At 36.5% G+C, this 17,276-nt stretch overlaps 1 protein-coding gene across 10 annotated transcripts in view; it reads right to left on the minus strand.

Moving 5' to 3' along the window:
• The window catches only part of col13a1 (collagen, type XIII, alpha 1), a 101,716-nt gene continuing 84,440 nt past the window's right edge, over window positions 1–17,276 (minus strand). For 4 of the 10 annotated variants that reach the window (XM_084093525.1, XM_084093523.1, XM_084093522.1 and 1 more), the window contains 12 exons: window positions 17,074–17,118; window positions 16,804–16,938; window positions 15,874–15,918; window positions 15,671–15,721; window positions 15,453–15,479; window positions 14,957–15,043; window positions 11,747–11,800; window positions 11,428–11,481; window positions 11,273–11,308; window positions 7,995–8,081; window positions 5,094–5,132; window positions 1–1,206 (listed from right to left, as the gene is read on the minus strand). In XM_084093525.1, the coding sequence (XP_083949651.1) occupies window positions 1,174–1,206; window positions 5,094–5,132; window positions 7,995–8,081; window positions 11,273–11,308; window positions 11,428–11,481; window positions 11,747–11,800; window positions 14,957–15,043; window positions 15,453–15,479; window positions 15,671–15,721; window positions 15,874–15,918; window positions 16,804–16,938; window positions 17,074–17,118 (693 nt within the window). In that variant the 3' untranslated portion in view covers window positions 1–1,173. Of the gene's footprint in view, window positions 1,207–2,997; window positions 4,730–5,093; window positions 5,133–7,994; window positions 8,082–11,272; window positions 11,309–11,427; window positions 11,482–11,746; window positions 11,801–12,800; window positions 12,837–14,956; window positions 15,044–15,452; window positions 15,480–15,670; window positions 15,722–15,873; window positions 15,919–16,072; window positions 16,145–16,803; window positions 16,939–17,073; window positions 17,119–17,276 lie in introns of those variants that run through there. The other 6 variants (XM_084093524.1, XM_084093520.1, XM_084093527.1 and 3 more) reach the window with 4 other exon arrangements.

A 17,276-nucleotide genomic window follows, 5' to 3' on the forward strand; every position in this document is an offset into this window, starting at 1 on the left:
ATCTAGGTCATAATTATTGTTAGGACATTAGTATATTTTCCCTTACAAACCCCACCATGGTTGCAGTGATATTGTCATCCCTAGCAGTACTCCATATTCTGTGAATTTGATAACAATAACTTGCATTAATAGTTCAAGATGTTTACTCTAATTATTCGCAGCCATAAAACTTCATATAAACAAATAGTTTATCTGAAGGTCACACATGTTGTGAACCAAACAATAAATTAAACGGCCAATGCGTCACTGCTGGTTAATTATTTCTTGCATTAGCTGCCTCATACATTCTTAAAATTACAGCCGTTCTGTACAAGTATCCAAACAAACTGCGCTCAGTTATTTTCATTTCAAAGAGTTTGCAAAATATACAGATCAAGTCAGCATTGACATTTATGTTTACAGCAGTGAAATGTACATGCATGTTGCAACACCATCAAATGCCCTTGTTGCAACTAGTTTAAAAAATATATATATTTTAGGAGGTTTATGGTGAAAGTTGGTACACAGCATTTCAGTTACAGTGATAGTCCTTCATGTTCACTTTTTGGTTTTAGCTGTACAAGTGATTTTATTCTCATTTTTAAAGGTTGATCACTATGCTGTACAAGCACAACCGTTATGTACATACATGTTAAATAAAACGTATAGTGTAAATATGTACTATGAGTGAAGTGTGAGGTTATATTCTACCGACAACTCTCAACAGAAGGCAGTGATAGTTTGAATAAGGAATCATCAAAGATTTTTCTTTCTTTGGTTTGTCTGGAAACACAATAACACCACATCTGCATGTTCAATGAGCTGCGCTGAATCCTCTGCTCACAAACATTAATAATTGTACATAACATTGTCATTAAAAAGGAACAAAATGTGCTAAAATGTTTCTTTCACATAGTGAATAATATAAAAGAGAAAGAAAAGTGTGTAAAACTTGGAGAAATGACAGGCTACTTCTGAATTATCGTCTTTTCTGTAGTTCAGTCAGTTTTAGTCTGTTCATATCTGCCGCCCTCTGGGGCCTTCCAGAACTACAGGACGGTTATACAGGAAACAAAATCCTTCAAACAGCCACCAAAGAGCAGCCCAAACTCAAAGATCGTCCAAAACCTCTTCAAGTTTTTGTGTTGCTTATGAAGGAAATCAAACCAGAACCACGTGAATCTCACCGCTGGATTACTTCTTGGCTAGCTGGAACGGATTCTGACCCTTTTAATAAAAGAAACGCACATTTGTAATGCACTGACACACTTTACTCCTGACTTGGAGACTGAGAACGCTTCAGACAACATGCATGTAGAATAACCAGTGTTGGGGGTAATGCATTACAAGAAAAGCAAGTTATGTTATCAGATTACTTTTTCCAAATAAAGAGTAAAGTAACGTATTACTTATACATTTACTACAAGATATCGGAGTTACTTTTTCAAATAAGCAAGTTACTTTGTTTTCCCATTTATTGACTCTCCTGTCCCCATGTTGACAGAAATCAGGAGTAAGTGCATGATGGTTACTGTAGTTAACTAAATGTAAGCATTTACTCATCTCACAAAAACAGATTCAGTACTCCTCAAAATGAATAAAAACAGTGAAATGCAAACACAGAATATTAAGCAAACCTGCAATAACTACATGTTAAATTAGACAAAATACTTTATGTATTTAATCTCACTTTATTAATCCTTGTCTTTGCTGCTGATCATCGATGATCCAATTCAACTGCACGAATAAACAAAAATTACTTTAAATAAATGTTTCGTTTTTTTCATTTATTGCTGAAGTGAGTATTGGGCTGCATCCAAAATCACATATTTCCCTATACTATATAGTAGGTGACAAAAGTAGTATGTCCGAATTCACAGTACTCATAAATGAGTAGGCAAAAAGTCTCCGGATGACCTACTACTTCCAGCGAGATTCTGAAGTGCGCATACGATGGACACTTTACTATCCCATGAGCACACGGGAGAGGATTTATGAGTGGCAGTGAAGCGACGTAACTGACGCTGGTAGGTCACATGATAATGACAATATGGAAAATTTAGTATGTCCATATTACATTCACACTACACACACTCATATATAGAATGTAAATTTTTAGCGGTCGTGAAGTAATTACTTATTCAAAATAAGTACCTGTTTAAGAGAGTATGTGATTTCAGATACAGCCTTGCGCTGCGTCCAAAATCGAATACTTCCCTATATAGTATGCGAAAAACAGTAGGCGAAAAGTCCCTGGATGACCTACTTCCAGCGATATTCTGAAGTGTGCATTCGATGGACACTTTACTATCCCATGAGGCCACGGGAGAGGATTTATGAATGGCAGTGAAGCGATGTAACTGGTGCTGGCAGGTCACATGATAATGACAACATGGCGAATGTAGTATGTCCAGATTACATTCACACTATTTAGAACATACTTTTTTAACGGTCGTGAAATAAGTTCAAATTCAAATGTAGTACATACTCAGACAGTATGCGATTTTGGACGCAGCTTCGGAGTTTCTTCTCCTGCATCCTATTCTTCTGCAAGCTAGAATGGCAGCACAGCTGAAAAGTTTGTTTGAGCTGCGCCCTCTACTGTACAGGAGTGAATGTGCATTTCCTTCAGCCTGAGGCTTATTCATTTCACTTTTGGTGTGAAAGGCCTTCACATTTGCCCAAAACAGATTTTTTTTTATTTTATTTTTATTAAAAACAAACAAGCAATCCCATCCCAGATGATAAAAAGTAACGCAACACATTACTTTCCATAAAAAGTAACTATAACACAATTAGTTACGTTTAAAGGGAGAAACACAATATTGTAATGCATTACTTTTAAAAGTAACTTTCCCCAACACTGAGAATAACTGAATAACCTGATGCAGTTTTCACACTTCAGTCAGATGCAAATCACGGTAACAAGCAAACCTGCAGCATGTGAACATCCAGAGCGTGTTAATTTTTCAACATGTCATCACTATGCAAACAAACAGTTAAAAAAAAGACATGTTAGGAAACGTTTTGGCTGAACTTTTTTACAGCCATTTATTGTCTTATATTCCTCATGTTGACAGCATAGCTTCTTTTACATTACGGTTGATATGTCTCAAAACTACTTTGGCAGAGTAAAAGCATTAAGGCACATGTTAGTATGAGGTATTACAGACGAATAAAGAGTTTATAGACACTGATGATTACAAACCATGCTTAACTCCATATTAACAGGCAAAATGGAACCCGAACAGCTTGTCAATGTAAGCAGCAGCAATCCTACACAATTCAATGACTTCAACACTGAATGAACACAAAACAAAACCATTTTAGCTAAGGGCCTTTTTCTATGACCCTGATGTGTCTTGGGAATCAACATATTATAATGTAAATTGCAAGTTTATAATACTAACTTTTATTCTTCATTTGTACTCGATAGTTGAGGTAAAACGGGACATACACTACTGTTTTAAATTTTAGGGTCGGTAAGATTTTTTTACTCAAACTCTCTTTTGCTCAAAGACGCTGATTTTTTTAAATAAAAAAATCTGTAAAAATAGTCATATTTTGAATTTAAAACATCTCTTTTCTGTTGTAATATATTTTTTAAAAATGAATGTATTCCTGTGATGGCAAAGCTGACTTTTCAGCATCATTACTCCAGTCTTCAGTGTCACATGATCCTTCAGAAATCATTCTGATTTGCTGCAGAATTCTTTGATGAATAGAAAGTTCAAATATTTGAAATAGACTGTTTTTGCAACAATGAATGTAGAAGTTTTTAGTGTCACATTTGCTTAAATGTATTTATCCATGCTGAACAGAAGCATTTTCTTTTAAATATATACAGTATATATATTTTACTGACCCCAAGGTTTTGAACAGTAGTGTAGATGCTTATTAGCAAACACAAAGATGTGCTTGACAGTGAGCAGCAATACATGAGATAAATTTAAAAAAAATTGAATTTCTCTATTATTAAATTGTCAGAGATAAGAATAGAAATAGAAACAGAAAATAACTGCTGAAAGGGCAAGATTTTGGCATATTTACATAAAGCCCATGGAGGCAAAGCACTGCATGAAGATTACATTTTTTTCCTTACATGAAGCAGTTGACTAATTCAGTTTTTGCAATAATATATTTGGCAGGTGAATATGGAGTCAAAACAGTTTGAAATGCTCACTAAATAAGTCATGCAGTGCAAATGTTTATAATTTATGCACTGAAACTACTGACTTGATAATTATACTGCATGTAGAATGGACTTTGAAATAAGTCATTTTAATTGTCAGTAAACATATGCAGTTACAGTGTAAGATCATTAGGTTTGGTGTGAACATGTCCGTGTTATTCTCAGAGCAAAGGGTTTCCTCTTACACACAAGGCCAATTTGTAACTCCAGCCCCACTAATCAGTGCAGCGTGGTCCGACACAACACATTAAAACACCATGATACAATAAGTTAATAGGCACGTATCAGTTAACATAATGCACAAATATCATGCATATGCTGCCACAGTATATTTCTTCCTTGATCAAAACATTTTGACATAATGCATAGGTACAGTATAAAGTCCATTACATAAAAAAAACATTACCAGTAATAAAAATAAACATCTGTACAAAAGTCCTGCCAATATTTTAATGGTTTGTTGTATTTTCCATCCTTATAACAGATCAATGGCCAAAAAAAAGTACAAAAATAAATATTCTATTTACAATCACACATGGCATTCAGGAATTAACATCACTGCAAGACAAGAGGCAAAAGACCACATGTTATTTTCAAAGCACACATCTTTCAAGCAAATGGAGGCATAGATTGTTTCCTATCAGATGTTGTATAGAAAGAAAAGAGTGTAATCGCTAATAAAGCTCAAATCAGATTCGAAACAACTGGTCGTAAAGTACTATATTGCAGCAGATTGAAAATGATAAACTAATTTGTATTACATTATGATTACAAACGGATTGTAGATGACAGTTAATATAGTAACTTTAAATCTATACCTCCATATCATGAATTCATTGCACGAGTTATATCATAGTAAGGATGGCATGGATGCAATTATTTTAAAAGCAAAATGTTAATATGATCAGTCAAGAGAACTCACTTTATTCCAACACCCTGGTACTGGCAGACCATCATCACCCTAAAACAAAGAGGAGAAGTGAAGAATAGTAAAAAATCATTTAATTTTCTTGAGATAGGAAACATAACAGTATCCGTGTACATACACTATACATAACCATTTCAGTAGCACTTTTGAAACATACATTTCCCCTAATCAATCAACCAATCAATCAATCAATCAATCAATCAATCAACCAATCAACCAATCAATCAATCAATCAACCAACCAACCAACCAATCAAGTATCCATTCACACAAACATAAACACTTACAAAGCAGCACTCAAAACTATAACCATAAGAATAAATATATAATACTATAATAATAATAATAATAATATATCTCTTTTTATATATGCAAAGATGATGTACCTGGATGTTTCAAACCAAAGGGTTTACATTCTTAATTCAATCGGGTAAATTAGCAAGAAAATAATGAGCAGTCAAGATACCTGCTTTTTGCAACAAGGCATTTCTATTGAACACTTTCTTTCATGCAGATATTTGTGGTGATCCAGGGTGCTCCATTTTACCGGACAAAAACAGACGTGGTGAAAAGTGTTATTTCGTTAATATGCAGGTTAGTGTATGAAAATTGGATTCACAGATAAATACAAAATAAAACTGAATGCATGCATTCATGTAAAAAAAAAAAAAAAACTGATTAAGTAGCAAACATTTTATTTTACAAGTAGTCTCAATATGTACATTTTACAGAAATCAAACTAAGCAAGTGTTAAATTCACACACACAAAAAAACGTATTGGTGAAAACAAACGGTTAGATTTATATAAATATATATATATATTTTTTTATAATAAATGTAGTTTTTTTCTGAAACAAATTTTAAAAAATGGTTAATAATTAAAGGGGTCATGAACTGCATTTCTTCATTAAATTTTATAATGTTCTTTGAGGTTCACTTATAATGTTAGCAATATTTTCACATAAAAAAACATCCTAATTTAGAAGTAATAAGCTATTTTCCATCCGGTTTTTACCTTCTCTTTGAAACACTCAGTTTTGAGGGGCATGCCGTTTTCGAAACTTTGAAGTAGATGCCCACTGCTGAGGAACCGTTTTGCATATTAAAGTGCCCCTTTTATGGATTTTTGAAAATGACCTTTCATGTATTGTGTAACATAGCTCTAAGTGAATGAAAACATCGTGCACTGTATATAAAGTTATTGTCTTTCAAAAGTAAGAGTTGACTCTGAGTCAATGAAATGAATTGTTGTTCGACGTTGTGACGTCAAGACGAAACATTAGCATATTGCCCGCCCACTTATTGCGTGCGCAGACCAGGGAAAACTTCAACCTCAAACCAACAGCTGATTCCTGTGGATGCTGGATAGCATCATGTCGAGAAGACGCTGTGCTCTACACAATGTGAAGGTAAAGCCAGTTTTTTTCACTGCCCAAGGACGAGCATGTGAAGAACCAGTGGTTAAAATTAATCTTTACCACGATATCACAGCAGTATAATCCTAAACTTTTGCTGTGTTCCCTTTATTTCACTGACAACTGCTTCTCAAATCTCAGAGTTCAATGCAGGATTCACAAACCGCTTGCTCTTGAAAGATGGTGTTCAAAATACTTAGTTCTGAGTTTTATATTGTGTTGGTCTCCTGCTAACTGGCTAACTCACGTTATCACTGTCTTACTGAAATACTTCTGCTAATCAGTTGTGGGCCACGATTACCTAAAACTGTGTCTATTAATGCAGATTGTCTGTCGTTCTCACTACTCTGAGGAAAGATTAAGCATGGAGCAAGATTTGTTTTACTAACGTTTATGTAACATCAGTCATTCACGCTAGAGCTCGGCTAATGTATGCACTGTTATTGATACAGTTTACACGTTCACTTCAATAAATTGGAAAAATACTCGGTATATAAATAAGTACAAGTAAAATAATCGGTTTGTTGATGGACATGCACTTGTTAAAGCTGATTGTGATAAATTACAGTTGCAACATCTCATAATGTACCTCAAACTGAGTAGTGTATAGTGTAGTGTCGTTTTGGGAGTTTGGTTTCAATAAAAGCTGTTTTTGAACTAACGAGGAAGTTTACAGGATATTTTTATAGTACAATGACTTGTCATAAGATCAAGAAAAAAATTATTTCTGAATTCATGACCCCTTGAAAGTTTGTAGATTTAACAGAGTTAAAGATATTAATGCTGAGATACCATGCAAGCTTTTTTTCTGTTCTATTCTTCATTTGTTCTTCATTCCGAACGGGCTATGCTGCAGCATTCGCTTCAGGACAGCAGGAAGCATGCGGAATAAGGAAAGGGATAGACAGCAGCATACCACAGCGCACGGGGCATCTAGCCCGTCCAGGCCTGGCAGCCCCGGTTCACCTTTCTCCCCTTTAAAGCCTCGGAAACCCTGTTTATGAAATCAATCAAATAAACATCCCGTCGTCCAGCCACACCCCCACAATGGCCGCTGTGCTCCAGCGTCTGATTGGTCCAGAGCACACTGGACCTGTGACTGACAGGAATTTGTTCACCACGTCCACAGGGATGTAAACTCCACATAGCTCAACTATGATTTACTGAATAGTGGCTCCATCCCACTGTGTTCATCAGAACCAAATTCCTGTCAGCCCTAATCCTGAAAAGCAAAAATCCCATTAAGAGTTCTGGTGCCTAGTCATTTTTAATTCAAATCCCTATCTACAATAGTTCTTATGTAATGTATGAGAAATATATGAGCACAAAGTCTCTTTATATGTATATACATTGTAATTCTAAGACTTGGACCAGAACTCTTCTGGGCAGTTGTTAGTGTTTATTACACAAAGACATAAGGAGACGTGGCTTTCGTGAAGTCTCCTTTTGCCTTAGTGCTGCACGTTGAACGAAAGACATACCAACGGACACGGGGCATCTAATCCTGGGGCTCCTTGGTCTCCCTTATCCCCTTTGGCCCCCCTGTTGCCTTTCTTGCCCCTCTCCCCCTGCAAACAACAGTGCATTCGGAAAAAAGTCAGACCTCCTAGTCTACTAGCAGTACTTGTAAGAAAAGCACCATCACTAAGAATAACTACAAGACACTCTAAAAGTAGATGTGCTTTTGAACTGAGCTACAATGAGTATTGGGATAATTTAAGGAGGGTAAGTGGAGGGGTTAAGGAGGTCAGCCAGTGTGGTTAGTGTGGGATTTAAAAATATGTTTTTGAAGTATTACTAACTTTGTGTAAAAAATACTGAATGCACATTTACTAAATATCTAAAAATTAATAAATAAGGTTAAATAAGTCGACTGACTTATGAAAAGGTCATGCTCTTTGGAGCCAAATTTTTAAGCCTCAATTACATATACACTCCCATTCAAAAGTTTGGGGTCAGTAAGATGTTTTAATGTTTTTAAAAGAAGTCTCTTACACTCACCAAGGTGCATTTATTTGATCAAAACACAGTAAAAACAGTAATACTGTGAAATATTATTAGAATTTAAAATAACAGTTTTCTATTTTATTAATATACTGAATTTTGAAATGCAATTCAATGCTGTGATGCAAAGCTGAATTTTCAGCATCATTACGCCAGACTTCAGTGTCACATGATCCTTCAGAAATCATTCTAATATGATGACTTGCTTCTCAAGAAACATTTATTATCAACTGTTCTGTTGAAAGCAGTTGTGTTGCTTAATATTGAAATATAATGAACTCTTTTGTAACATTAGAAATGTTTCTTTACTGGTACGTTTGATCAATTTAATGTGTCCTTGCTGAATAAAGGTAATGGGTTATGATGATGACTGAACATCATTTTTGATCCCTACATCTAAACATTTGAAGGGAATATATTTTTATTCCTTATTCTTGGCAGCAAATGTTGGCTCTAATAAGTAGACAATCTGTGATTGATTCCATATAGAACAATGCAATTAAATTACAAAGGCTAATGTACAAAAGCTGACGAGGCACTAAAACTGTTTAATCAACATCCCTATTCTATAGTAATTAAGACCAGCTTTGCTTTCTAGAGTGTTTCATGATTTATCTTCAAGGCTGCACGCAAAGTTTAAGGGTTCTTTGGAGGAATCCATTACATTTAAGCTATATAAATGGGACCTTTCTATGCTTTAATACAGAGTTCTAACATTCCGAACAGCCCTCATCATGATAGTTATTCTAACACTTAATGGAGGCAGGAAAATTACATTATGAATCAACATGGAGCTCATTTTCTAATCCCGTTTGACAAATACTGATTCCTTAAGACTGTTTCTGAACTTTTGGCTCACATCAGGAGTCCTAAATACTCTCATCAGAATGCCAGAATGAGCTCTACACCGACATAATGCCATTTCCCACATTGCTTGGTTATGTGCCTTTTCAAAATAGATCCAGATGTGGCTTTCGTGGAACAATAAGAACTCTGTGCATTAGCATAATTGGGAGAAAATCAATGCAGGTTGGTAGGGAGGTAAGTCAAGGATATGAACAAAAGTATAGGAGGTGAGGAAGAGGAGGAGTATTAACCCAGGCTACGACATTAGGATGCAGGAGGAGCAGGAGGAGGCCAGGGAGTGAGAGGGGGACAGAGAGGACGACCCGGCCCGACTCGGCAAAAAGAGCCACGGACACAGGCTAGGGTGCGGGGGGAGGAAAAGGGGATAGGAAGACCTGTGGAAAAAAGAGAGGAAGACAAGGAAAGGACAAGAGTAAAAACAGCACCGTGTCCAAGGGTCCTCCACAGCACCTTCCCACTGAGCTGAGCAGCAGCATGCTGACAGATTTATCAAAACCAGTGAAACCAGTGGAGGATGTTGGGAGGAGCACTGACATGTCCTGACTTTCAAGGTGGGAGACATTCAGTCATTAACTGAGGAAATTAGTGTTAATAGGAGACAGGCATACAGTCTAGGAGGATGAAAGCACAGGAAAAGCACAGAAAAGCAATGGTCAATTCACATGTACTACTTTATAGAATAATAACTCTTAATTTAAATTCAAATTTAGCCGTTTATATCATAGGTCAGTTTTTGCATTAATCATGCACAAATATGTTTTAAATATACTGCAAATAAATTATTAAAATATATAAATTGCAAATAAGGACTGACAAATAAACAGTTCTGGAGTAAGATTATATGTTTAAACAATTCTATCATGAACAATTAACATATACAGTGGCATCCAAAAGACTGTTGAGCATTTTTGTATATTTAATACATTTTATAAAATAGAAATTAAATGATTAACATATCAATTTGACTTACAATTGAATAAATATTTGTGTGTGTGTGTGTGTGTGTGTGCATATAAAATCTGATGCTCAATTCAGAATGATTTGAGAAAGATTCACAGAGCATCTTGTGATTCAAAGGGAGCAAGGACATCTGATCGATCATGACTGAAAAATAGTGCGGAAACGTAAATTTTTCCTCATTATTTGTCATAACGTTTTTGTGTTTTAAATTTGTCAAAATCCTAAGACGTTTATTTCCAGGTTTGTTCATTTTAGATTTTTAATTTCTTATTTTCACAAACTTTTAGACCCCACTGTATATAATATACACATATTTTCTAGCAGTGAGCAGTAGCCAGTCTAATTTCTTACACCCAGCATGCTTCTGCTTGTGTCTTTGAAAAAACCTCCATAACAAATACAGTCGATAAAGCCGAGCTCTATGGAGGCTTGTTTCTGCCACAGAATAAAAAATAAAAAAGGTAATTATGACTTTTTATCTCACAATTCTGACTTTTGTGACACACAATTGCAAGTTATAAAGTCAGAATTGTGAGAAATGAACTCGCAATTCTGCTTATAAAAGTCAGAATTACGAGATCTAAATTGCGAAAACAACTCAGACTCGGACTCAGACGAAATTGCGCGTTATAAAGTCAGAATTGTGATTCAGACTTGCAATTCTAACTTTATAACGCACAATTATACGTGACGTCTGAGTCCGAGTCCGGCTAAATACTGCATAATAACTGATAATGACAAATTAAATAGCCACCTTTATTTAATAATGAACAGTAGCTAATGCTTCAAAGTTTGGCAGATTCATGCTGGTTTAGAAATATCGTCCATCCCTTTATTTTAAGAAAGTGGACTCATGTTATTGTCCTTCAAAGTCACAATAACATATTCTGCAAACAAACTACGATCAAGAAAGCATTTATAATCTTACCCGATTTCCTTTTAATCCCGGTGGTCCTACTAAACCCTGAATGAAAGGGGGAGAGACATTAATGATGGTCTATTTTTCATTTGAATGCACTTATATGTGGTTTGGAAAAGTTACAATATTTAAAATGTTAAATTGTGCTCTGGTACAGCACTTACTGGGATGCCTTGAGGCCCAATTGGTCCTGCTACTCCCATATCGCCCTTTTCCCCCTGTACAGTAATAAAAAATGCATAGACATTATATTGAACTGTATTACATTGGACTTTATACCTTATACAATCAGTGAATGTTTTTGACAAGGGGATGTTGAATTAGCAGAGCAAACTGTTGCATTACTATCTTGCGTGTGCGTTAAGCATGTAATAATTCAACTGATCATGAGTTATTCATCACCTAAGTAATAATGCAATTAATTGTGATGTACATTCAAAAATATTTCATTTGGTGAATTGTCATGAGGATGGGAGCACTAACCATTTCTCCTTTTGGTCCTGCAGGCCCAGACACTCCCGCTGGTCCTATCAGACCCTTTGAACAAAGAAAGTGACATGCATGAGCTTCAACACAGGGGATGGTGTTTGGTGACGAGGTCAGAAAGGGAGAGAAACTAGTCAGTGTTGAGCACCAATAGATCAACAAACTTTTCAGAGTTGAATAAAAGCAATTTTAAACTCCTTATGTATGTTTGAAAACAGTCATCTGAGGTCCAAACTCGAAAAAACTCCAAAGTTTGTTGATCTAAAGGGAAATAAACAGGCACACAAGTAAATACAACAGCGAATCCATCTTCCACTTTCCTCTCATGACTTGGAGAGGATTCAAGAGAAGGGCTGTTAGACATCTTGCTTTTTCGGGAGACTTGCTTCTCAGCCATTTGTACAGTCGTATGCCATACTGTAATCATTGTTCATGCAGCCGCATCCCATCATGCTCTCTCCTGGTATGACATTACAAGGTCAAAGCTTGTCTTGGAATGAAATAAAGCTCTGAAGCTTGAAGGGAATTAAGCCTTCGAAAGGTCAACAGAGGTCAGGCATGTTCGAGTATATATATATATAAAGGTAAAGAGGGCTGCGACGGCATGAAATGCAAAGGGATTATTCACTGGTAGAGCACTAAGTACGTACTTTTCAAAGAAAGAGAAAGTGCGTTTCAGAGTGAGAGAGCGAGCGAGATGTTTATAAGTGTTTGGTCATGCTCCCCTTCACTCACTCGCGTGTTGACAGGTTGAGAAATAAACTGAGCGCGGTACCTCTGGAAACAGCAAGAGGCAACAGCCAAACAGGCTTAGGGACAAAGTCAAATCAAAGTCATACTCATGCCGATGCAACGTCAATAGAGATCTAAACAAGGCCTTGACCATTAGACAACACAGAAAAGACACAAACGCAGAAGACAAGCAAGCAACGGCTCAAGCAGAGGCAGACAGACAGAAAGAGTGAAGCAGGCAGACTGCGGAGGGGGAAAAGAGAGAGGGAAGGATGGAAATAGAGGGGAGGATGATGGGAACGGGTCTTGCGCCACTCACCACTGGACCAGGCCTGCCGTCTAAACCATGAGCCCCCTGGACAGTGTGTAAAGAGTTACAGAGCGAGAGGAGAGATGGAGGTGGTGGAGAGGGAGGGAGGGGAGAAGTGTGGGGGGAGGAGAGGGTGGGTGAGTGAAGCAGTGACTTGTGTGCCACATAAAAACAACACTAGTTTTGATGGAGGGGTGACATGTTGAAGATGACATGTAAGAGACGGGCAGTAACTCCTTTCAATGTGACTTTAGCTTCTTATAGAGTGACTGCTAGTGAACGCGACTTAAACCGGCCCTTAATACAGCATGCTGTTTTCAATCATTCCTTTCAGCTCTATGAAAGGTGATAAAATAACAACAGGTGGGTTTTAAATTCCAGAAGAGATGCTAAAACTAAAAATAATACTTGTAAATAGTTGTTCGATTCCAAAACCTAGTAAGCTGCACTGCCGTCTACTACCTTCTAAGGTGGCATGTTAAAGTGAAGCGCAACCTCATAAGTGACCGAATTGGAACACTATACATAGGCGGCAACACAAATAGCGCTCCAATCTCTGCATAGGAGAGTTGACTTGAAGCTAAAGGCTTGTTCACACCGAGAACGATAACTATAAAGATATCTATAACAATAGCAGATGCAGGATGGATTCTGATTGGCTGTCAATGGCATCAGCTGGAAAATATTGTTCTGGAACAGATTTCAATGATATCTTTTCTCTGTGCCGTTAAAGTTGTTGTATGGACTCTGCTATTCTTTTATATTTAGGATATTTATATTTAAGTTATTTTAGTTTTATTAAAGGGGTGATGAACTGAGAAATCAAATTTTCAAAAGCAGACACGCCCCTTAAAACAGAGCGTTCGAATCAGAGGCTAAAATCAGGCTAGGAAAAATGCCTTTTATTTCTAAATTATGACGATTTTTGATGTAAAAATCATACTAACATTATAAGGGCACCCCAGGCAACATTATAAAATAATAAAACAATCCAGTTCATGACCCTTTTAAGTTATTTTGATGATAGCATTTTGCTACGCTAACAAAAAAATCTAAGGTTATTGGTGCAGCCAAGTGTTTGTGGAAGGAGTGTACCTACGATGCCTTGAAATTATGCCTACTATAGGTAGGCAGCTCACTATGTTATGGAACAGAGGAGCGCACTGGGTAATATTAGCCCTTCCACAACACAAAAAGCTTTGGTTCATTGTTTTTTCATATTCTTAAGCAGAATTTGATCTTGTTTTCCAGTAAAAATCTGTAAACAATTTTCATTACGTAAAATGTACTTGCATAAGGCTCTAATTTCTAATTTTCTTACCACATTGGTAACATGTTTTTGCTTTTCTTAAGAATCAACATTGTGAGATTTATGCTTAGATAAAATTAGCAAAAAAGAAGAAAAGAAAAAACTCATTAAAACAGTTTTTTTTTTTGTGTGTGTGCAGTGCATTCTAAAGATTTTCTAGACATTTTCAACACTTTTCTCTTATTTGTTTAAAAGGAGTTACTGTGCCATTGATGATGTGACTATAACAAGTTTATCAATGACTTTGACACCACAGATATACACCAGAAGTCAGGAAAAGACCCCTGAAATTCACAGTAACATAACCTATAGCATGCTATTTAACAAACAGAGAGGAGACATTTTATAAATAACCACATAGAGTATTTTGAAAGTGAGTCAGTTACAGTAATATGAAACCATCAGGAACTCGTTGGTAATCCATTAAAATGTGTATAAAACAATGTGACAAGATGATTACATGATGGCACTTGTATATATGATTGCCAAATGTTGAGATCCACTGATTCATGCAATGTGACACTTAGCCATGAACCATGACGTCTAGTTACAGAGACACATGACATATCAGCACAATGATATTTGCATTAACGGGTCTAAAGCACAAACCTTACACAAAACATGCTTTTCCACTAATGCTGCACTCAGGAAAGACAAAAATATCTTGGTTCAGCTGACAAGATTGTATGAATATTAACAAATTAATTACTCACTGGTATCACTGATATGACGTACTCATCATTTATTCATCACAAGGATTGATTTGATGAATCGGACAGCTATTTTATCTTACATTGTTATTGCAATGCATGCAAAGCATTAAACACTAGATTATAAGAATCAGAAATGTACTTACAGGGAGTCCAAGATGGCCCCTGTCTCCTTTATCTCCTTTCTGTCCAGGTGATCCCTTCTCTCCTCTCAAGCCTATTCCTGGCTCTCCCTGACCCAGAAAGAACATAAAAGATTGAATGTCTTGTTTAACATATGGCAAGGCACATAACTATTCAAATTAAAGGGATAGTTCACCCAGGCATCATTTACTCACCCTCAAGTTGCTACAAATCTGTATTACTTTCTTTCACAAAATAAGACATTTGGAAGAATATGGGTAACCAAATACTGGGCCCCATTGACTTCCATAGTATTTTTTTTTTTTTTCATACTATGGAAGTCAATGGGGCCCATCAACTGTTTGGTTACCCATATTCTTCAAAATATATTCTTTTGTGTTCAGAAGAAAGAAACTTCAAAAGGGTGAGTAAATGATTGCAGAATTTTTATTTTTGGGTGAACTATTCCTTTAAGTTAGTTAAACTGGAATATAAAGTGACTTGGGCTGGGATACTTACCTTTGGTCCTGACAAACCTGGAGTTCCCTGATAAGCACAAAAAATAAATATGAGATGTCAGCATTAAAACTCAAACATTTTGAGCTGTTTAAAACGAGTTCCTCTTTATAAATGCACCATCAAATGGAAAAGAAATGCACTGATGCTCCTTAGGCCCACATATCCATCTGTAATATGTAATATGATAACAGCTTTTATGGAGTAGACAATGCCCTCACCATTGGCCCAACTGGCCCTGCAGGTCCTGGAGGCCCAGCAGGCCCATAGACCTAAAACAACACAGATAGGAGAGTCACCATTAAGATATTTAATTCTAAATATTTCCTAACTTTGAAAACCCATAGGCTAAGCTAATATCTATTGAAACCCCATTAAAACCCCCAAAATGTGCAAATCAACTGCTAAAAAAAGTGGAACATACCAGCTCTGCTTTATCTCCTTTCTCTCCAAGTTCACCTTTCTGACCCTGAAGACGTTATGAAAAAGCAAAAGGAGAAGGAATACTCAACTTTACCATTCATTCAACAGAATTAAAACTGGCATGATGAAATACACTGCACCCCAAAGTCATGTGATGTCTTTTCAACAATGACGTTTGATTGAGGGGCACCATTGCATACCATTGGGCCTGGCAATCCAATATGGCCAGGGGGCCCTGAAACCCCTTTTTCTCCAGTAGGGCCATCTAAACCCTACAGAATGAGGAAAGAATGTGAAATAGCAATTAAAATGAACAGAAAAGTCAAGTTGGGGGGGACATCCTTAAAAACAAAGTCCACAACCAAGAGACCTTTGAACTCATAACATCCAACAGATAGGACTAATTGTTAGTAAATTGTAGGCTTTTAAGGATGCAATGCTGCCCACTCACCACAAACTATTTCAGGATGATCCCACTTGCTCAAAGAAACAAAACCAAATTTACATGCAAATCGTTTTCTGATTAAGGTCTATTTTCTGGTTAAGCCTTTAATTTGAAAAAGATGTTTACATGTTCCACAATTATTGGAATATTCCAATGTTCTTGCAATTCAGAATATTCCAAACACACAAATACAAATACATTGTCTTCTGAAAATATCGAAGATGCTGTCGTTTTACTGAGTTGCCTATTTTTTTTATTTATTAATTGAAATTTCTCAAAAAACAAATATTGGCTTAATTTGGTAATGGCAATCTGTTTAATGAGTGTACATGATGTTTACATCATTTGAATATTATGATACGTTGCGTAATATCAGAATATTGTTTCATGCAGGGGTTAAAGGGCACAAGACGCTTGTGTTTATTCAACAGCTCAGGTGTAGCCAGACAGACTACTTGTGATGGGAAAGCCGGTGCAGTCACTCACAGGTGATCCCGAGGGGCCCATGTCTCCCTTGTCTCCTTTTGGGCCAGGGAAGCCCATGACTCCTCCTTCTCCCCGTGGTCCCTCTAGTCCAGGAGGGCCGATGGGTCCCTGTTCTCCTGGCTTTCCTCTTGGACCCTAAGAAGTAAACAGGTGCAATCACTCAGCATTAGAAAGGATCAAGAGCTGAGTAAATACATCCACCAAAGGACTACTCACAGATTAGTGGCTTAAAATAGGTTTCATTTATTGTAAATGTTAATTATTATTTACCTTTTCCCCATCAAGACCAGGGGGACCTGGAAGTCCAACGTCACCCTGAAGAAAAAAAAAAGGGATGTATAATGCAAAAGAACAGGGTGGAGTACAGTGATATGTCGCTTCTTAAAATACTTCCTCAAATCTAACCAGAATTTAGTATGAAATTCTCCCAATGTTATAAATCAAGGATAAAAGAGTTAAGAATGAGAGAAGTT

This window comes from Abramis brama (assembly GCF_963993115.1).
Source record: "Abramis brama genome assembly, chromosome: 19".
Taxonomy (NCBI): domain Eukaryota; kingdom Metazoa; phylum Chordata; class Actinopteri; order Cypriniformes; family Leuciscidae; genus Abramis; species Abramis brama.